At 59.9% G+C, this 22,034-nt stretch overlaps 1 protein-coding gene across 7 annotated transcripts; it reads right to left on the reverse strand.

Moving 5' to 3' along the window:
* Nucleotides 1-243: 243 nt before the first annotated feature.
* On the reverse strand, nt 244-18,959 carry RELT (RELT TNF receptor). 7 transcript variants are annotated; one of them, XM_035703845.2, is made up of 11 exons: nt 18,906-18,959; nt 6,770-6,838; nt 5,748-5,822; nt 5,451-5,617; nt 5,171-5,250; nt 4,302-4,559; nt 3,018-3,098; nt 2,642-2,723; nt 2,220-2,477; nt 1,573-1,771; nt 244-1,444 (listed from the first exon to the last, which is right to left on the reverse strand). In XM_035703845.2, the coding sequence occupies exons 1-11, from the start codon at nt 18,942-18,944 to the stop codon at nt 1,397-1,399; spliced, it is 1,356 nt and encodes a 451-aa protein (XP_035559738.1). In that variant the 5' UTR covers nt 18,945-18,959; the 3' UTR covers nt 244-1,396. The 7 variants fall into 7 exon arrangements, with proteins under 7 accessions (XP_035559738.1, XP_025314866.1, XP_025314864.1 ...); XM_025459081.3 differs by lacking the exon at nt 18,906-18,959 and adding an exon at nt 18,555-18,791; XM_025459079.3 differs by lacking the exon at nt 18,906-18,959 and adding an exon at nt 18,208-18,321.
* Nucleotides 18,960-22,034: the final 3,075 nt, after the last annotated feature.

Here is a 22,034-nt window from a genome sequence, read left to right on the forward strand (position 1 = left end):
ACATTATTGATAACTTTCATGATTTACTTTTTAAAACGTGGCTATTAGAAAATTTGAAATTACATATGTGGTGTGTACTATCCATTGGACAGCACTGCTTCTAGGAGCTTCAGTGAGAACCCAGCGAGGTGAGGGACCTCCTCCAGCCCCACCTCACATGCTGCCCCATGCCCACCCACCACAGAGCTGGCACCGCAGGGGGAGGGATGGCCTGTCCCACACATGGTACCTGACACACAGATATTTGGTGAATGGACGGGTGACAGGGAAAGAAGCTCCTCATGACACCACTTTCCCACCTTTTATTATCCAATAAATGGATGGGAATGTAGACAGGACAGGACAACAGCAAATTTTCAATAAATAAGAGAAATGGGGATGGCAGTGGGCCCCATGCCTGCACGGCCCCACATAAATAACCAGGTTGCTGAGCTAGAGTGGACATAGGAACTGAGCTGGGCAGTTGCCTGCACTGCCCAGGCTGGGGACAGACACACCAACCCCACAAGGACACAGAAACCACGGAGGCCAGAGGTGCCTCTCCAGCCCCACACATGCCTCTCCCTGAAAGCTCCTGAGATCTTGGGGTGGCTATGCAGGCTGGCACCCCGTATCAAAGCCCTGCCCAGGTCAAGACTGTTGTTCCAATTTCAATAAAAATAGTGGGGGAGGGGGCAGCAGATACATGCATTAAGCCCCTTCTGTAGGCAGAGCCAGAGACAGGCAGCCCCATGGGGGCCTGAAGGCACAGGCCCTGGAAGCCGCAAAAATGGGGCCAGATAAAGCTACTAATGGGAGGGGTGGCAAAGACTCCAGCTCTCTCTGCACAAGACCCAGGCCAGAGCCTGCAAGGACTGGAGAAGCCTTGGGACCAGAGAGATCTTTCTCTCCCCACTTCCTGGTCAGAACAACTATAACCAGGTGATGGCCAGGGGCTTGCCCACGATTAGAACCAGGGAACCCAGTGTCCAGCCCGTGGCTTTTTGTTGCCCCTTCCCTTTACAGGGCCCACCAGAAGAGGAGGGAGAGGTCCATGCTAGGGCCCTGTACAGAGGCAGGGGCAGTTAACTACCAAGGTATGGGGCCAGGGGTGCCAGGCAGAGGACCCCTTCCCATGACCAAGGCCTAGCGACCTGGTGGTACAGAGGATCCTGCAGGGGCATAGGGGCGGGAGCAAGGGAGGGGCTCTGAACCTGCTCCTGCACACAGCACCCGCCGGCTGGCCTGCCTCTTCACAGGGGTGGGCGCTCCCACCACCAGGCCTTGGCCTTTGCTGTTCTGTCTGCTGGACCATTGCTTCTTGATCCTCACAGGCTGGGCTGCAGTTCTACCTCCTCCAGGAAGCCTTCGGAACCTCCCAGGGCAGGGCTGCAGCATCCTCAGATGAGGCCGACCATCAGATAACCAGGTTGCTCTCACTTAGCCGGACCACATAGCGGTTCTCCTGGGAGACGGGAGTAAGGGGTTAGATCTGAGTCAGGGGGCTTCTGGGCTCCAGGAAAGTGGCCCCTGCCCCACGCAAGTCAGGGTTGGCCCAGGTGCCAACAGACACTCTCCCCTTCTGGCCCTCACCTCAGCCTTGTTCTCTGCTGGGGGCTTCAGCCACTTAGTATGGCTTCCACCACTTCCCAGCAGTGCCCGCTGCTCAGTGGGGAGGCCGGGTTGTGGGGAATCTGGGAGATCACCCCCTGAGGGTCCAGCCTCCGTGATAGTCTTCAACTCAGAGGCTGCTGAACTCGACCGTTGCTCCGGAATTCGGGCCACTCGGAACCTGTGAGGAGTGGTGATGCCGTAACCCGCCCCCTCTGGGTTCATTAAAGAGGAAACCCTGGGTATAGAAAGGGCAGTGGCTGCTAGGGTCCCACACCAAGTTCATGGATCAGAGCCTGAGCCCTTCCTATACCCTCCTACCCACAGATAAGCCCCCAACCCCCCCAACCTAGGTTGTAGGTAAACAGTCCTTTGGCTTGAGGGGCCCACAGTGGGATGGCTGGAGGCTAGGACCCTGCCCCGGGGCCTAAGGGCTCATGTGAGACATAGCAGAGCTGGGAAGACCAGACTTCTCCCTGGTCTCCCCACCCCTCTTCTGCCCAGAGGCCTACTGAGGCCAGAGAGGGGCCCTCACTGAACACAATGTTCAGGGCTCAAATAGGGGGCTCAAATACCCACCCTGGGTATAAGGTCTCTCCCTGACCCTCCTGTGTTTGTGCCCACCTCACCTGCCCACAGACAAGATGGTGATCTCGCCCTGGCGTCCTGCCTTGGCCCCAGCCTTGGGAGCCCTGGCCAGGTTGGGCAGGACTCTGGGAGTGGGGGTAGTGGCAGCTGCGGCCTCAGGGGACAGCAGCACCTCGGGCCACTTCTTCTGGCTACAACGGGAGCAGCAGGGGCCAGAGAGTGAGGCCAGGCCCTGCACGGTGTGGAGGTGGTGGCGATGCGGGCAGATGTGTGGCATGCTGGGAGGACCCGGCGGCAGCCTGCAGAGGGCACAGGGGGGAGCGGTCACCAGGGCAGGCCAGTGCCAGGGGGTCCCAGGAGGTAGGAAGGGGAACCAGGGTACCATGAAGGGAACACAGCCAAGTGGGAACTCCCCAGGGAAGCAGGCTGATTACAAACGGGTTTGGGGCACCTGCCCACTCACCTGGGCACAGGCCTGTGGCTGGTCTGCACCAGCTGTTTGCTGTGATACTCCTTCAGCAGCTCCTCCAGGGCCGCCGCATTCTCTGTGGGCAGCTGCAGTCAGAAGCCGCTCTCGGCCAGGAGGGGCACTCCCCACGCGCTCCACCCCCACCCCAGCCGACAGAGCGCCTTTTCCTCCACCTCTCATCAGGCAGGAACAAGAAAAAAAGGGGCAGCGCCCTCAGCTGCTGGCCAGGGAGCACCAGAGGCTGGCCCAGGGCATCCCAATGGGAGGGGCGGGGCACAGTGGGACTCTGACCCCCCCACTGCTGCCTCAGCTTCTGGGAGGAGACGGGTCCTCTCCTGGGCCTGGAGACAGGATCAGAGCTTCCTCTCACCTTTCTTCTCCGTGATCAGGCGTACCAGGACCCCAATAGTGTCCTCGTTGGCATCCTCAGCCCGGTAGGCAGGGTTGATCCCTGTGGAAAAACGCAAGAACTGTGATCCTGGGGTTTTGGGGGGGTGGGGGTGGTCTGGGCTTGACAGCTATACCAAGATGTGGCAGCAGAGGGCGCCCCACCTTCCTATAAGCTGTGCTACAGGCCTGGGGGTTTTATGTACCAGCGGCCCTCCAGGCCTCAGCAATGGAAGCTCATTATCACCGCTTCCTGGGGCTGGGTAGCCTTTCTGGGGCCTGATGTCTCCCCTCCCCAGCTTCAGGGAGCTGTGGGCTTTCTGCCCAGACCCCTGCACAAATCTCTGGCAAACTGCCATTCCAGGCTGATCCACTTCCCTTCACACCAGCCTGTACGCGTAGCAGGACCCTTAGGGCCCAAACCCCAAGAGCACGAGAATGAGCCATGGGACCAATCCTAGGCCAGCAGCAGACAGCTCTTAGGACTTGCACCCAGGCAGCAGCCAGCAGTTAAAGGAAGCCCTAGGCTAGGAAAACACATGGAGTCCCAGGCAAGAGGGCCTGAGCTGCCATCTTCCTGCCCGCCATAGACCGCAGTGTCAGGAGCCGGGCAGGACCCTGGGCAGCCTAGGGCAAAGGCACCAGAAGCACCATTTCAATCCTGACTTGGCCACAAGGCTCCGTGGGCAGTGTATCTGTTTCGGGGACCCCTGCCCTACTGGCCTTCGGGGGACAGCTGGGCGGAGGAAGAGGTAAGGGGCCAAGGGCCCTGGGATAGGGGCAAGAGGAACATATCTCTCCCTTTGGTTCCAGGACTCCTAACTCAAACCACAGCTTGGAGCTGAAACCTGAGCTCCTTGTGGTGCCCGCTAAGGACAAATGCCCTGCCAGTGGCTCAAGTCAGAGGTCAGCTTAAGTTCCCAGAAGGCGGTCCAACCCTTGAACCACATACATGAAACCACAGCCCCTAAGGAGTCCAGACCCCGACAGCTGGGCAGGGCCTCACCCAGGAGAGAATCCTACTGAAGCCACTTGCCCTCTGCTCTGCCCCTGTCGTCACCTCAGGCCTCTTCACCTTTCCTTCCACTTGATCACTACAGCCCACAAGCAGCACCTCCAGGAAGCCCTCCTGGTTAGCCCTCTGCAGGTCCCTTCCAGTTAGACCCTCTAGGCCAACAGGTTCCCTCGCACAGCCCCCCAGCTGAGCCGGCCTGGGCCAGTCCGTGCCCCCTGGCCTCCCCCACTCAGACCTCAGGCCGGGCCTCACCGCTGCCTCCACCTCCAGGGCCGGGCCCAACCTCCTTGTGGGCCGTGCAGTGGTAGCCCTTCCGCTTGAGCAGGTTACACACCAGGATGCCCAGCAGCCCCATGAGGCAGAAGACAGGCACGATGGCAATAACCGCATACTGGGCAGCGGTCTCTTCGGGGCCTCCCGCCCGGGTACCATTCCCAGGCTGCCGAGTGTCCCCAGTGCCGGTGGTCCCAGCTGCTACCTCCACACCACGTCGGGCCCGCCGTCCCCGCTCTGAGCACCACAGGATGGAGGCACGGAGGAAAGACAGAGGCAGAGAGGCCCAGGGCCCGAGTTAAAGTGGGGGGGGGGGGCGCACGAACATGTCCAGAGCCACCTACGGCCACTCTCCATCGTGCTGGGGAAGCAAAGGCCACCTCACCCGCACCACGTGGTTTTGGCCATCTTATCAGCCTGAGCAAGGCCGCCCCACGCCTCAGGGCAGCTAGACCCCCAGCCCCCTGGTCCACCCCTCATCCTGGGGTGAACAGACAGCATGAGATCTGGGCACACGAATACTGGATGCCGCCTCCCCGTGGCTAGGTCCATGAGTTAGTTGCCTCAGAAAGTGACAACAGGTGAGAGGTGTGTGTGAGAGGGGATAAGGACAGGAAACAGGATGTTAGCTCCTCAGCACCCCGAACTCCCCCCTACCCCGTGCCCCGAGCTGTGGCTGCTGCCTGCTGGATGGTGTCTGCCACTCGGAAATACGGTGCGCAGACACGCTGCCAGCAGAACAGAACACATCCTGCCGGACACCCTCTGGCTGCACACCCTTCCCCGGGCTCAGGATTGAGGGCCCCATTGTCCCAGATGGACCAGTCCTAGCCCCATCTGCCACTCACCATAACAGCTGCGAATACCCAGAGGTGTCCAGGGGCACAGCTGACAGGGGACATGGGTGACCTCTGAAGCAGCAAACCACCTACAGAGAGAGAAAACATCACTGAGGCCCAAAAACTATCCTTAAGAGAGGCTCCTGCCAGGCATACTCACTGAGCCTGACCCACCCCATTTTACAGATGGGAAGACTGAGGCCTGCTCAGGGAGGGGGTGAAGCTGGGACCCTAGGACTCCAAGTCTTGGTCACCTAGCCGTAAGCCCTCACAGCACCCCATGGCTCACCCGGGCTGGCAGTCTCCACATAGCGTGTCTTGAGTCGCTGTGCCTGGCTGGGCCTCCAACCTCCCTCGAGGGCTGCAGCGGGAATGGGGCTGGCATGGACCAGGGCCCCACGAAGCAGAGAAAGTGCCGGGGGGACAGGATCGGCATAGTGTGCCCTGCCCCAGGTCCTGTGGGAGGGAAAAGGTAAGAACAAAGCCAGGAACCAGGCCTCAGGTCCCCGGGAAGCCAGGCCTGGGGAACCCGCCCCTGGCCTCAACAGTCTTCCTAGGACAGGGCAGGTGGGCAAGGCAAACTCACCAGGCTGGGCTCCTCCCCAGGTGGGCACTGCCAGGGGGTCGTTGATATCGGAGTGGCCAGAGGCCAAGGCAGCAGCTGGAAGAACAGCAGGCAGGACACACCGAGAGTGCAGAAAGTGCTAGGATGTGGCATCTCTGGGGCCATCTGTCCACCACCCACTTCCTAATGCCCCTAGGAGTGGGGACCACTGACCACTCGGGACCAGCCCCCAGGTTTCAGGGACACTCTGATCTCAATCCCTTATGCTGTGAGTAAAACCTGCCTGTCCGATGCCTGCATAACCGTATCTGCTTCTGGAAAGTGCTGGAAAACCCCAGACAGAGCCAAATCAGGATCTCAAGCCCTCAGGTCCCCGAGTCACACCCATTCCAGCTAACCAGGATGATAAGGAGGAAGGGCTTCCGAATTCCTCTCTCAAGTTCTGTCCGCCTTCTGTCTGCCTGCCACCCCCCTACCCCCCGCCCCATCATCCCTGGGGCCAAGTCTGGAGCCAGTGCTTCCTATTCTGGGCCCTCAGAGGAGTATTTGGGACCACATCCTCAGTGACCTCTCCACACAAAGCCAACCGTTCACACTCGCACACCCACACAGGCCAGGATGCATCCCAAGGAAAGGGATCTCAGGATGTAGCGCCCAGCACACTCCACTGAGAGCTCCCTCTGCTCCCCATCCCAGGCCTGAACTACCTGCCCTGAATCCCTCATGCCATGGGGAGATCTGCCCCACAACCTGTCTTCCAACTTGGGCCCAGCTTGGGAGAGCAGGCAGGGAGCGGAGCCAGCTGCCCTGGAGGGCAGAGGGAGTATCACACAGGAGGCTCTGGGGCCCTCTGCAGACCCCAGACCTGGCTCCAGCCTGCCAAGCACTGGGAGACCTGCACCCAGAGCTGCATAGGCCAGCAGGTGCTTCCTGCAGAGGAAGAGCCGTGTCACCAGCCCTGGCAAGGCTCCTGGCATGGGGTCCCTGAGCACAGAGGGCTGGGGCACAGGGCTCTGTACTCCTAGATCCCATCCCCAACTCACCACAAAAAGGCAGGACAGGGGCCAGTGTGGCCAGCTCAGCTTCATCCTTGGGCCCAGGGAATCACCAGCCTAGGAGAGGAGGACGTGAGGCTCAGCAGGACGTGAGGACAGGCAGGCAGCTGCTCTCCTCCCCTCCCGGGGCAGCTTCCAGGACAAGACCAGGGAATTTGCAAGGTGGTGTTGGGCGGGCAAAGCTGGGGTAGTCCGGCCCCTCTTCCCCCTCAAACCTGAGTAGAGGTGGGGATGCACTGTGTGGGGCTGGCCTCCCAGAGCAGCAGAGGAGGGGGATAGAATGCTCTGCCAGGCTTGGGGGGCTTCCCTGAGGAGCAATGGCTTCCTTCCCCTTCCATAAATAGGCAGGTGCTCTGGGAGGAAGGAAGCCCACATCAGCAGTCCTGGGAGTGGGGGGTGGGGGGGGAGCTGCGAGGGTGTGCAATCCCCTCATGCCCAGACTGCACCTCATCTCTACCTCCCAGGCTCCCACCACCTGGACTTCCTGGTGGGTCTTGGTTTTCCCTGCTTTCCTGCCTTCACTCTTGCCATGTCTGCTCCAAGGAAGGTCCTTTCCCTCAGCCATCAAACACCAACATGAAGTCACTTCTTTCCAGAAACCTCTCTACATTTCCCTTTCCCCAAAGCTGAGCCCAAAACTCCTGCAGGTCTCCCTGGGTAGGGAGACACCCCCACCATCACAGTCCTAGTCTCCCTACGTGTCCCACCCCCCACCCAGAGGTCTTCTCCACCAAAGGATGTGGAAGGATGTGCCCAACACTAGGATGGGTCTGAGTGCATCTCTGGGGCTGTCACAGCAGCCAGCATTCGGCCTTCTGTCCTCTCTTGGTCACCTACTGCTGTGTGCCAGGCACTGCCCTTAGCACAGGAAACAGCCTAAGACAGACACTGTCCCTGTCCTCGGGGAGCTCACATCCCTGCTGACCAGTGACCAGCAGATGAACAGGGACTGTTCCCCTGCCAGGTGGGGGCAAGTGCCAACAACCAATAAGGCAGGGTGAGGGTGCAGAGTGGGAAGGCCACTGGCCTAAGGTAAAGCACCCAGGTTCGGAGTATGGTGTCCTCTGGAGAAAAGCCTCCACCCAGTGGGCAGGTGAGAAGAGCAGGAAGGAAGATTCGGTTTAGACAACAAAAGGGGCTGTGGCAAAACAAAGGAGTCCTGTCGCATGTTTCCGGGGGGCCTGCCTTCAGGCCCAGGAGGGTGAAGGGAGCTGGATCTGTCAGGCCTCAGCCACAGGCCATACGGCTTCTGACTCCCAAAGAGCAGCCAAGCCACTGGCTCAAGGCCCCTGCAGATCAAGGGGCTCCCCAACTGGAGCCCAGCCCCATGCCGCCCGACGCCAAGCCTGGTGGGAGAAGCGCAGCCACACGAGAGCCCCTCAGGCCTACAGGTGGCCTGGCCTTCCCACCTGGAAAAGGAGCCGGAGGAAACTGATCCCCATACACAGACCATGGTGGCAGCAGCCAAGGGTTTGAATTACACCACAGGGCGGGGGGCGGGCTGCGGGCACAACACCCCGGGACTCTCCAGGTCACTGGCAGCGGCTCTCGGCCCAAGGCCAGCTAAGGGAAAATGTGGGACAGGAGAAGGTCGGGCCACAGCAGAAAGGCAGTCAGCTCCCAACAGGCTGCATACCCAGGCCCATCCCCCGACCCGCCCCCTCCTCTAACTTGGTCACAAGTCTTTCTTTCTAGTTCCTGGCCCAAAAGGTCCTTTCCCTTACCCAGGCAGCTCCCATTCAAGCCCTTCTCCCCATGAAGACGCTTCTTCATAGGATCTAACCCACAGACTTGACCATAAGCCCCCAGACTTCAGGCGGGCCCTACGGGGGCTGGGGCAGGAGTGAACAGAGACACAACAGCCACAGAAGAGAGGGCCCCAGGGCCACCTCGGGCCCAACTGGCACCTACAGCGTGACCTAAACCCACAGGGAAGGGCTGTGCAGCTGCTTACCTCCAGGTAAATGGGGAGCTGCGATCTCGAGACTTCCAGGAGGAAAATGGGGGTCTGAAGGCCCAGACTCAAAGCCAGCAAGGGCCCACTCAGGCACATTCAGACACTCGCCGCCTCGCGCCCTGACGCCTTCTAATTACGTGCCTTCTAATTATCCCAAACTGGTACTTACTCCAGTCTGGCCGCCGGAATCTCTGCTGACAGCCGCTCCCCCAGCCCCCACACTCAGCTAGACCGAGCCCCCCAATGGACTGTCCAGTCAGGCAGCCCATGCCGGCCACCCAGAACCCCCTCCATGCATACACCTGCTGCTCTGACCTCCCTCTCTGTACCCCCTTCCCCACAAGGCCTCCAGCATCCAAGCCTAGAAGCCTGGAATCTTGACTGAAAACCAAATTCAGATCAAAGCCCCCTGGCTGGGGGGTGTCCGGGAAGTCTCTAACCCCACCCCTCTGCTCAGTCCTAAGGCCAGGTAGTGCGTGACCTTACAGAGCCTCCAGGGGGCCTCAGGAAGGCGGCCAAGGCTCACAGCAGGGGGCCTCCTCTCCAGGCCTCCAAAAGCCCCCTGGGGCAGAGGAGGAAGTTGGCCTAGAGGCCACTCCTCCCATAGTCTCCCGGCCTGGGCCTATCCGGTTCCCACTGCCACCAACTCCCTGTGGGACTTGAGCCCCTGCTTCACCTTGCGGGGTCTCAGTGTCCTCATCTGCAAGATGGGGATACTGCTCTTCCAAGACAAGGCTGCGGGGAAGGTGAAATGAGGTAATAAGCCTAACACTGGTCCTGGGTCCGGTGATTTCCACCCCTTCACTCCCTTCTTCCCCTCAGCACCTCAGGCCCAGGTTTGTAATTAGTATCTGTTTGCTTACTTGTTTGGCTCTGCTCCCTGCTCCCCACCCCACCCCCAGCTCGACAGCAGCAAAGGCAGGGTGTCTGTCTCACTCACCGCAACCCCCACCCCCGCAGTGTCTGGAGCAGGGGCCACCACAGAACAGGCTGGGGTGGGGGGCGGGCTTCCTCACAGGCAGTCCACCCCCACCTCCAAAAATGCCCAAACAATCAGAACCAGAAATTCCCTGGAAGAAAACCAACTAGCAAAGCCATGACCGACCACTGGGCAGTGGAGCCCCAGGGAGGCACAGCCCCCAGGCCTCAGAGAAAGAGGAAGCTGTGACACTCCCCAGCCCTGGCAACTTCCCCTTTCCCAGAACTGCCGGGCCCCAGGCTGGGGCCCTCCTCTCCATGCTCACCTCCAACCTCACTGGGCCTGGCCTCCCAGAGATCGCCCACCTCCCAGAGGTCACTCACCACGCCTCGCCCCTGGCCCCCAGTTCAGCCCCGACTGCGGCCTGGGGACCCTCACACTGGGACCTGGCCCCTGGCCCTCTCCCTACCACTCTGCCTCCCTCACCAAGGCACTGGAACCTGCTGCTTCCTCCACCCAGAAACCCTTCCCATCACCTGGCCAACACCTACTCTTCCTTCAGAGCTCAGCTCAGAGCCATTTCCTCCTGGAAGCCCCCTCCTGTGTTCATCATCCTGCACGTAACCATCCTGTTTACCCGGACCTGACCCCCCCCTTCTCCCCCACCCCGCATGCCAGTGCTCAGCACACAGCCTGGCCCTGGGTAAGGAGTAGGTATATATCGAACTGGGGATAGCTGGGGGACCCACGGGGGGTGGGGGGCAAGGTAGGGGGAGATGTGGTGGGGAGAGCAGGGATCAGCAGAGTGCATAGCTTCCGCCAAGGCTGGGAGAACCCAGAGGCTGGGGGGTGGGGGGGCATTCAAACTGGATCTGAGCTAACCTGGGGGAGAACCATCCTGCCTGGCTCTGCTCTCCTCTAGCTCCGTGGCTGTGGACACTCCCTCTCCCACCAAGACAGAAGACTGCTGTGAGGCCAAGAAAATTCACCTTAAATACTCAGCATGGAGCCCAGTATAGAATAATCCCTCAATCAGCATTCACTGTGCCTCAGTCTCCCCATGTGTAAATCATGGAGCAGGGAATGGCACACACTTGACAGGCAGGTGTGAGGTATAAAAGATTCTTCTATATTTACACATAGTGCTTGGCCCAGAGCCTGGTACACAGGAGGTGCTGGATTAGCCGAGGTGAAGGTCTGGGAGGTAGGAGGGTGTAAGAGGGGAGAGAGGTCTGGAAGGATAGGTGGTAGGAGTCCAGGTCACACCAAGACTTGGATGCAAGCTGAGAAGCTTACACTGCCCTCAGGGCCTCTGGGAGACTTGAAGGGTTGGGGGGGGTATGGAACAACTTGCCTCTCAGAGGGCTCCCCGGGCTGCCTGCCAAGGAGGCAGGACTGGGGAGACAGAGGTGGGAGGCGAGTCTTCATGTGGATCAGGGGTTGGGAGGCAGGTATTTCTGTTTCCCAGCCAGGGGCTCTAGGGCCTGTAGAACCCCCCTGCAGCCTCCAGAGGCTGGAGTTGCCTAGGAACACATCTGGACACAGGCCTTCCTTGGCAGTGGCCGAGACAGAAAGACAAAGGCCGCCCATCAATAGAGAAATCCAGGTTAGCAAGCAACCCAGTGGTTCCCTGGCAACTGGGGCTGAAGTAGGACACTGTCCACAGTGGGCGGCGGGGAGGGCAGCCAGGCATGCCTCTCTTCCATCCTCCGCCCTCACAGGGAAGGCAACTGACCCTCATTCCCTTGGGGTCAGTCTGTCTGGTTGCTCCACTCCTCACAGAAGAGATGTGCATCCCTGTTTTACACCCAGGTAAACTGAGGCCACAGGCGATCACTGGTATGGGTCACACAGCCAGTGAGTGGTGATGCAGGGCCAGAGCCCAGGTCTGATTCTGCTGCCCACCTCACGCCCACCCCACTTACCCTGCGCCTAGCCTAGGGCCCAGCATCTCGCAGATGTTCTCCAAGTGTGGTCAACTTGCCAGCAGAGGCTAGGGAGCTAGTGGCACCCAGAAGCGGCTCACTAAGAGGCTATTTACAAAGCACCCAGGTGGGCCTCAGGGAAGGAGGTGCTGCCCCCATTCCCAGGGGCTTCTGGGGCCTCCGGGGTTTCCCTGCATCCATAGTCATTTGCATACTGCCTTAGTCTGTGCCAGCCTCCGCAGGAAAAGGCCCTGGCACCTGTGAGAGGCAGGAAGCCCAGGGAAGGCTTGGAAGAGGTGGTCCCAGGGTGGACAGGGTGGAGGCCAGCTCCTCAGGATGCTGACAGGCAGAGATGTAGGGAGGCTATCTCAGGGCCATTCAGTGAGAAGGGCACCCCCATTCCCACCGAGGCCTTGGGCAGCCATGGTCTCCCAGGCCACACCCCTTGGGTAAGGACTCCATGCACATGTACCCCAAATCCTGCAGCAGGGCCACCAGACAGTGGCAGTTCCCTGGCCCCACTGGGTTCTCCCCCTCCACCCCCAGGCTGCCACAGGGCCTGCGCTTTTAGAGGCTCAGGGAGGTAGGTGGGCAGGTGGGGCTGAGGGAGCTAATTGGCCCTTGAGGCTAAGAAAAGGCTGAGGTGGCCAGACTGGGCCCATCCAGCTCCTCCCAGTCTGGTGTGGTACGGATGCAAACCCTGCCCCTTCCCTGATCTGAGTCTGGGGCAGGTGGGGGTGGAGGGGGGCACCAAACCACACAGTCGTCTCTGGGGCAGAGCTGGGGCTCCCCAAATCCCCTCACTAAGCACTTACTGCATGCCTCATTCCCATTCCAAGCCTCAAAGATAGGGTCCCAGGTTTCACAAATGAGGAAACTGAGGCTCAGAGAGGCTAAGCAGTACCCTATAACAACTCAGTCTCAAAGGAGACAAGGTTTACCCACCCAGGAGCGGGGGGCAGATGACAGGCAACCCATGTCCTCGCCACACCAGGCCTGGCATTCCTGCTGCTTCTGCAGGCCCTGCTCTGGCCCCACAGCCAACTGCTCGGCACCCTGGTTTCCTGCAGGGAGCCGGGGAGGGCTGGAGGACACCCCACTGCCCACCCACTCATGCTACTGCTACGTCTTCCTCCGAGAAGCCACCTTTGCCTCAGATCCCAGAGGCACAGCTGGTACCGCTCACCAACATATCAATGTCAGGTCAGCCCAGAGTCCACGTAGCACAAGCCCTACCCCATCACCCCCACTGGGCGAGGCTTCCAAGAGACTGAGGGAGCTCACAGGCCCAGGCTGCCCTGTCCTCTAGACTTGGGGTGCCGGGGGAAGAGACCCCTGTCCCCAGCAATCCCAGGCCAGGCCCTATCCAACGGCGACCGAGGGCTGGGCTCAGCACAGGCCGAGCAGTCACTCCTGGGTTTAAGCTCTGGCTCGTCACTTAGCTCTGTAACCTTGGGCAAGTTACTCACCCTCCCTGAGCTTCCGGGTTCTCCTCTGCAGACAAGGGCTCTGGCCCCTGCCTTCAGAGATGCTGCGGGGATAAGTGGAGCCACTATAAACAGTGCGGACCAGGGCCTGGCCTGACAACCTCTCCTATTAGTTCTCACCACAGCCCACAAGGGCCAGAGGAAGAGCCAAGCTCAGAATTAAGCAGCATCCAGCCAAGGTCATCCAGCGGCTTGGAGTAAGCAAGGGTGCTTTGGGGAACCCAACATCAGTCCCAGCAGCCTGAGTAGAGGAGCCTCGGCCTCCTAGGATGGCCCCTGGCTGCCCATTTCCCAGCTGCTCTACAGGCCTGTGTCCACCTTCTCCCATGCCAGCTGAAGCCACGGTCTGGAAGGTGGAGGGATGCTGAGCAGTCAGGACCCAGCCCCACAGCTCCAAGCCTCAGTTTCCTCCTCTGTAATTTGGGATAGTTGTGCTTATTCAGCTGACCTCTTGGCTGGAGGATCCAGAGTTCAGAGAACAGTGTCTCTTCTTACAATCACGCTTCAGCCCAGATGCCACCTCCCCCTGCAGGAAGCCTTCCCAGCTTCCCTGAGTGGACCCTCCCCTCTCTTGCCCCCTCAGCCACCTGTGATCTCCCTGGAGGGTGGAAGGCACGTGCACGCAGGAAGCTGGGCACACAGCTGGGCCAGGCCCCTCCCTCCCCTCACTGTTCCTTCTCACCAGTGACCACACCATCACCATCGCCATCGTGGTCCAAGATCCAAGCTTAGGTCCCTCCCTCCAGGAGCCTTCCTTCCTTCTCTCTCCACCCACACAGTCAGACCCTGCTTCTAACTGGCTGTAGAGGCCCCTCCATCCCGCTCTCCCTGCCAAGTAGCCAGGGCACACACTCACAGCCACATGGGAAGTTTATTTATAGAGCTCTCATCTTTCCCAGGGTGGCCCACGAAAGAGCTCTGGCCTTCCAGGCAGCAGACCCGGGTTAGGATCCCAGTGACATTAGGGTCTTGCAAGTCCGTTCCCCTCTCTGGGCCCTCCTTTCCCTACTTGTACCTGGAGAAGACTGCTGGCCCTCAGGACATGAGGCTAAAGATGTGAGAGCCTTGGGGGCCCTAATCCCAGGGTTGGTCACACAGTAGGGATGCAGTACTGGCTTCCTCCTGTCCTCGTTGCCACCCCAGCCACTGCCACTGGGGCCAGGCCCAGGCACCCAGGCCCTCGGCAAACAATGGGTACTGAGCTCTGGCAGAAACCTGGTCCAAGCAACCCCCGATCCTGAATGGAGGTGGGGCCAGATGGGCCTTGCTGGCTGATCTTCAGCAAAACCCCTCTCCGCTCCATATCAGAGGGAGGCTGGCCTTTACCCAGCCAGGCTAGGTGAACAGTCCCACCACTTCCTCCTCCCAGTGCAGGCCAGCATGGTCCTTTTGTGGAAACTGATGCCAGAACTGTCAGACAATACTTGCCTCCACCTGGAGACAGGGCTATGCAAGCTCTTGAGTGCCAGACTCCAGCAGCAAGACTGTGTGACTCAAGCTAGGGCTGGTTCCCTCTACCCTGAGTCTCAGCTTCCCCACTGAGCAGCTCTGGAAGGAAGGAGATCCTCTCTGTCAGTACTGTTGAGACCTGAGCCCAGGGCCTGGCACACAGCAGGGAATTTGCTGGCCCAGAATGTCTGGGTATGCAGCACCCAGGAGAGCCCCACATCTGTGTCTGTTGCCAAACTGGTGAGGAGGGACTGCCGGGCAGGTGGGACACAAAAAAGAAGAGGGACTAACATTGGGCTGGGAGGGCTTCCTGGATGAGGGAGCGCTAAACTCTGAGTGGCCAGGAGGGCTCTAGAAAGAGAAACCAAAAGCAAAGGCAGAGTGGAACTGAGACATCTGGTAGGGAAAGAAGGGTGTGAAAATGTAAAGTTCGAAAGGTCTGGGAAGTGTCAACACTAGGATGAGGAGTCTGGACTATATTGTGTAGGCAAAAAAGGATGCATGGAAGAATGGGAAACGGAGGCAGAGAGGCCAGTACTGGGGTCTGAGGCAGGACATCAAGGCCAGAGTGGAACATAAGAGGGAGCCCTGATTTTGTGAAGGTGTGTCTCAGGCCTGCTTCCTGCCTTAGGCCACATCCTGGCTGACAGGAAACCTGTAGCAGCAGAGAAGGTAGGTAGGTACCACATCTGGAGGGTGAGAGCCTGAATATGAGGGTTCTGGAGCCCTTGGGAAGTCCCAGCACTTCTCAAACCTCAGTCTCTCTCTCTCTTTAAAAGGAGGCTGACCCCATGAGCAGGGGCAGAGTGCTGACTGCCCCTCAAAGTCTCCGCTCCTTGGCCAGACACGTGCCTCCGTCCCGCAACTATCAGATGAGTCTCAACTGGGGCCACATATGGAAACCCAGCCTGGCCCCACCATTGTCATCCTGGGAGGCCCCAGTCCCCAGAAAGGTCTAGCTCGGGCAAGGCACGGGATAGGGCTGGGAGGGCCTCCATCAGAGCTAGGACCAGAAGACGCTGGTCCTTCTCCTCTCCCAACCCCTCCCTGGGCCCTGAGCTATTTCCCTGTTTGCTAGGGATGGAAATAACTCAGGGTCAGCCCCAGGAGACCAAGATAACTATTCTGATCAGCCCCAAGAAGCACAACTCCAGTCATTCCAGAGAGGACCAAGGGACACCCTGACCCCAGCTCTAGCTCTCAGCCAAGCTGCGAGCAGTGGTAAGGACTAGCAGGGGCCTCTGGGAAGAATGGGGAACTGAGAAGGGGCATAATCTCAAGGTCACCCCCAATCTGGGCCCACCACAGAGTGTGGGTAGATTTGGGAAAATGCCCCTAGAGCAACTCTGAATAGAGGAATAAAGCCTCTCCAGTATGGTGAAGGTCACTGGGACTCTCAATTATCCTTGCCACCCCCTGGAGCTGGGGCCGTGCTGCTGACTCCCGACACTCTTTGTAGCTATGTGGATGCTTCCAAAGCCAGTTGCAGGCTCTAGAAGACAGGAGACAGGCCTCTCTGGTGACCTCTGGCTAGGGGTGAGACCTGTGGAAAGGGAAGAGGAGGAGGAACAGGAAGACCACATAACCTACTCACCCGCAATGTTTCAGACATGTGGGCAAATACACACCACTTTCAGAACTCACAAAGGGACACCCTGGCAAGGCCATGCTTATCAGTCCAGGTTTGAGAGAAGCAGCCTAGGTAAGCCCTGAAGATATTAGAAAGGTGGGTGGCCCTCTCCAAGCATCTCACATGGTTTTGGGGGCAAAAGACCGAATTCCAATCCCGGCACTGTCCTGTCTCTGCATGACCTTGGGCAAATCACTTTGCTTCTCTGAGCCTTGGTTTCCTCCTCTGAAAAACAGTCACATCTCAGAACCACTGTGAGGATTTAGAAGGAATACACCATAAAGTGTTCAGCATAGCACCTGGCACTGTCCCTCTATCCTCACCCCAACACAGAATGCAACCAGAATGCAACCAACATTTTCTGAGGACAGAACTCTAGATCCTTTAGCAGGTATCCCCTCACCCCTCCTGGTCTAGAGGGTCCAATTTTCATTCCACCCTGTATAAACCCAAAAGACCCTCTTGTGGGGGTGGGAGCCTCAGAGAGGAAGGGGCCCTGCTCCAGGTCTCCAAATCAGCGACCACTTGGGAACAAGTCCCACGGAAAGGGAACTGAAGGAGACTGGGACCAGTCGAGGTCTATGGATCAGAATTCTGGGCTTGGTCAGAGGAGCTGTACTTCCATCCCAGTCACCAGCAGCCCCTGGGCCACTGTGTCCCCAAGCAGCCAGCCTGCCCCCACCTCCCACTTGCAGTCTTCTGCCTGGAGGGAGGGGAGAACAAAGGCAGTTGACCCAAAAACAATAGAGGATCCCAAAGTGATGATTCACAGGCCATTCACAGCCCAACACCTCAGTGTGCAGAAGGGGAGACTGAGGCCCAGTGGGGACAGGGTCTGAGAGGAAGATGGTTACAGGTTACCAGGGACAAAGCTCTGCCGGGTGTCTGGGACCTCAGTGTGTGAGTGTGTGTGTTTGGGAGGCGGAGCCTGAGGCTACTTCAGGGCCCCTCCGCGGCTGCCAGAAGTGTCAATCACCACACCAGATGCCACCCAGCCTCGCCTCCTCTCCATCCGCCAGAGCAAGTCACTCAGGGTCCTCCTCCCCACTGACTAAACTGAGATCCTGAGAAGGGGCAGTTCTGGAAAGACCCCTGGCCTCCCCCCTCCCACGACAAGCAGGTGTTTGAGGTCCCTCCTCCTTGGGCCTCTTACTCATTCTCCTGAGGCTCAAAAGGGACGGACACACACACACACACACACACACACACACACACACACACACAATACTTGCTCGACCCGACGAGCACACTACGGCTCCAGTGATTTGGGGGCTGGTTTGTCAGTCACTTGGGGTCCCTCTCCCTCCATTTCACACTCGCATTACGGAGCCGCTCTGGCCCTGCCCTGGTCATGCATGTCCCGGGCCACACACAGGCTCGGGGACCGGGTGTCACAGTAAGCTGGGGTGGGTCACGGCCACCCGCAGGGGCCTGGGTCTCTCTCACACAATCACACGCACTCACCGGCCTGTCAGAGGCACACAGAGCCCCTCTGTGTCTCCCGCTTGGCCCCAGCGTCCCCGCTCAGTGTCCCGGCCACACGGACTCCCGGGTTGGGCCGCCTCACGCGCCGTGTCACCCAGTCACGGGCTGACACCGTTCAGAGCCCCCCCCCCCCGGCCCCCGCGCCGCAGCCGCCCCGTCCCGCACCCGGTCCCGGTCCCGGTCTCGGCCCAAGTTTCCCGGGCCGGGGGCGGCTGCGGGGCCCGCCGGCTCCGCCGACTGCAAGTCCCGCCGCTGCTTCGCCATCGCGCACGGCCGGGCCTGGCGGCGGCGCGGCCCGAGGACGCGCAGGTCCCGGGGCCGGGGGCTCCGAGGCTCCGAGGCTGCGGGGAGCGGGGCGCGGGGCGCGGACGACGCCGGGCCAGGGCGCAGGGGCTGGGGGCTCGGGAGCGGGGGAGGGGGAGGGGGAGGGCCGGGGGCCAAGGGCTGGGGCCGCGGCACCCGCCGCGCCGCCAACTTCCTCAGAGACGCGGGGGGCAGGGGCGCCCCTCGGCTCCGCACCCCCCCGCCCCGGCCGGCAGCACCCCCGGGCCGAGGCCCCGCGCGCCCCGCTCACCTGGCCGCCCCGCGGCAGCTCCGGCAGGGCCCCGGGTGGCGGCGCGGCGCGGCCCGGCCCGGCTCGGCGAGGGCGCAGGCGGCCGCGCAGGCTGCGCGCCTTTTGAATGAATCGCCGGCCGGGCCGGGAGGCGCGCAGCCCCGCCCCCGCGCGCCACGGCCGCCGGCCCCGCCCCCGACGTCGGGCCCCGCTCGCGACCCCCGGCCCCGGGCCCCGCCGCGCCGCTCCGTGTCGCCGCCTCTGGCGCCCCGCGGGCACTGCGGGGGCTGCGCGGGGAGGAGGCCTCTCGCACCAGCCTCCTGGGGCAGCGAACGGAGAACCAAGGGGCTGCGCGGCGCAAGACGGACCGCACGCTCGGGAGCTGCTCCGCGTCCCGTCACCGTCACCGTCACCGTCACCGCCGCGGCCCCTTCCTGGGTCCTGTTTTCCTCCCTGAACCGGCAGCGCGAGAGAACCACCCCACTGTGCCCGCGAGGCCGAGGCCTGGCCCTGGAAGCCCCTGCCTAGTCGGGAGGAAAGCCCAGGTGAACGTGGATCTGTAATGGACGTCCCACGGTCGTCTGCACGTTCCTCCGGGCCCAGCCCAGATCTTTCTCCGGAGGCCTTTCCTATCTCCACTCCCCCCTCACCCCATCCTCTGACAGGAGAGCAGGCCCCTCCTTCCGGCAGGACAGATGACACCGCTCTCCCCTCCCTACCGCCAGCTGTCCACTCTGCCACTTCCCATCGCCAGCCATCAGGGTGCGCAGCAAGGCAGTGACCTGGACCCCAGGACGCTATTCACCTGTATCCCCCCCCCCTCTGTGAACTGGGCCCCCTGGGGTTGTGCAATATGGTGGCGGGACCGGAGGTGGCCGCTCGCTCGGCAACCAGAGTCTCCCCTGCTTCGTATTGAGGAGATCCCAGGTGGCGCTCCCAGGCCAGCAGGGAGGGAGGGCCTCATGCTGGGGGCAGAGGCCTGACTGGGCAAAGGGATAATTACAGCCCGACTGAGGTAAAGGAAGGTAAATAAGTCTGTTGGGGATAGGTTGTGGGGAGAGGTGGAGAATTCTAAACAAACTGAGTCATAGAACCTGAGCTGCGGGATGAGGGGGCGGGGTAGGTCAGATCCCCAGGGTCCAGGAGATTCCAGGAAGAGAACCGGACACCTGCAGAGAGAGGGGGGCAGGGGAAGAGTTTCTGTTTCCCTGGGCCATGCCCAGGTTGTAGGGAAAGAGCAGAAAGAGCTCCAGGTGACTGGTGTCCGGATCAGAGCCCCATCCCCTTCATATCCCAATGGAGACCCCCCCAGAGCTAGGGCAAGGATGGCCCCAGGGTCGAATATCTCAAATCCAAGTCCATGGGGGATGAAAGGGGGAAAGCCCAGAGAGGGTCAGGTGGGGACCTGGTGATGGGGTGAGAGCAGCCCAAGAGACCCTCTGTTCCTGCAATGTTTTCTTTGTAAGGGGACCTTCTATACCCCAGCTCCAAGTTCCAGAGTTCAAATGGTGGCATGTCATGTGCCACTTAATAGATCAGATGGAGAAATGCTTTTTGGTCAAGGAGCACTGGCTGTTCATCAGACATCCTACAGAAAAGGTCTATACCTACTGCCAGCTTTCTGTGAGGCTTTGGTCAAATCCATCCCCAGATTCAGTTTCCTCACCTGAAAATTAGGGTGCCAAACTTGTTACCTGAAGGTCGTTCTAGTTCTCTGCGGGCTGAGGTGATCTGCCTCACCTGCCTGAGAGGTAAGGGTGGGCAGCAGCCACCTGAGCCAGGAGAAAAGATCAATGATGGTGGGGCTGATGTGTCCTGCATGTGGCTCTGGGGACTTTGGGCTCTCAGGCTGCAGCTCCATAGAGTCGGGCCTCCTGGAGCCACAGACCACACACATCTCACCCTCACACCCTCAGGTTATGAGGGAGCCTAATTGTTATTTACGGCCAGCTCTGACTCCTGAACCACAATGAGCTACAGATGGGACCTTGCCTAAGAATCTAGGAGCATCTAGTGAGGAGACAGGGAAGGAGTTGTGGAGGCCACGGAGATTTAGATTGGCTTTTTATGAAGCTTGGAGAGCCCGGGGCTCCAGAACAAAGGACTCTCACAATCACAGGCTTTTAAAAATCCTGGCATCTCAGATAAACCCTCGAAATCTTAGCATTACAATCCCTGCCCTTAGGGACCTCAGAGACCGTCTCATTTGAACTTCTCATAGTGCGGCTGAGGGCGGAAGTGAGCCCAGAGAAAGCCTGCACCTCATCCTAGGTGGCACAGCAATGCCCCAATAAGCAGGGATAAGCTGTGATGGTGCTCCAGAGTCAGGGACATGGGCTCCAGGTCCCACTGAGGCCCTGCCTGCCGTGGGGACCCTGTCCCACAGGATCAGAGGCATGGGGTCCAGTTGTATGCAAGGGATCTGAACAGATGTCAGTCTCTGGGGTTGTGGACCAGAAGTCGTGGCGCCCTCTGCTGGCCGCACTGGATTTTAACAAAGAGGCACAAAGCAGGAGGAATGCACTAGGGGCGCCGGGCTCGGGCTCGCTCAGTCAGTGGAGCGTGGGACTCTTTAATCTGTGGGTTGTAAGTTTGAACCCCACATTGGATATAGAGAATACTTTAAAAATCTTCAGAAAAGTTTTTCACTTTTTTTGAAATTGCACTGCACTTGACCCACCCCTAACTGGCCAAGTCGTACCCCTCTAAAGGTGGGCTGCCCCCCTGTGTGTGCGCCTTAGCTCCAAGGGGAGGGTGGACTTTGGTCTAAGAAGGAACTTGGGCTAGGAGGCCAGGGCAGGGCTCAGCCTTGGGGCAAGGCAGGAACTCAGCTGAGGCTGCTGGGCCTGAGAGCTAGCTTCAGTCCAAATTTAGGTCCAGACCCTGAGCTGGGTCTGGAATCCCACTGGGGTTGGGTTTTGGGGCCACATAGATAGGGGTCAAGTCCTAGTTCTGCGATTGCGGGGCTGTGTGGCTTGCGCAAGTGGCTTTACTGCTCTGAGTGCAAGCTCACCAGCCCAGGGTGGTGTGAGGATCCACTGAGACCCCATGTCGGGGGCTTCTTCCAGGACGCTGGCCTCAGAACCCCTATCTGCTCCCTCTCGTCCTGCTTGCTCTGTGTCCTCCCCACAGCCTGGCATCGGGGCTCTGCCCCCTGTTTGTCCCTGCTACCTGCTCAGTGTCCACCTCCTCAGTTCGGCCCCGCAATCTATCCCTGATCCAGCTTGCAATGCCTGTTCACTTGCCTTTGCAGGCGGGGCTCCTCATTGGCCATAATGGGCCCAAAATAGCACTTCCCCTTGCTGCTTCCTGCAACCTGGCCTGTGGCTTAAAGTCTGCGAGGACAGAAGGGAGAATTGGTGTTTGGCAAGCATGCCAAAGATGTGAAGGGCTCACAGAGGTCATTTGGTTCCAGAGAGGGGAGACACTTGCCTAGGGTCACACAGTGAGGAGAAGCTAGGGCTGAGGCTTGAGTTCAAATGTCTAGGTCCCCCCATCTCCTCCCCCGGCTCTGCCTAGAACGTCTAAGCCAGGGCCTAAGCCAGACTTGGCCTCCCTTCACCAAGACTTCTGAACCTGCAGACTACTGCTGACCCCAGTTCGAGATGTACAGTGGGGCCCCTGGAGGCTAGCTAATCTAGTCCTGTGCTTCGTAGGCTCTAACGGTCATTCTCTGACTATTCTGACCACAGGAAACCTTCCGGCCCGCCGGGGCTGTCCTCCACACCCACCTCACCCCGATCGCACGCCGCCCTCCCACCCTGGCCTCAATGCCACCTTGCTGTGTGACCTGAGGTTAAGTGTCTCTCCTCTGTGCCTCATCTTCTCCATGAAGCTGATGTCTAGTT

The sequence above is a fragment of the Canis lupus genome, chromosome 21 (genome assembly GCF_003254725.2).
Source record: "Canis lupus dingo isolate Sandy chromosome 21, ASM325472v2, whole genome shotgun sequence".
Taxonomy (NCBI): Eukaryota; Metazoa; Chordata; class Mammalia; order Carnivora; family Canidae; genus Canis; species Canis lupus.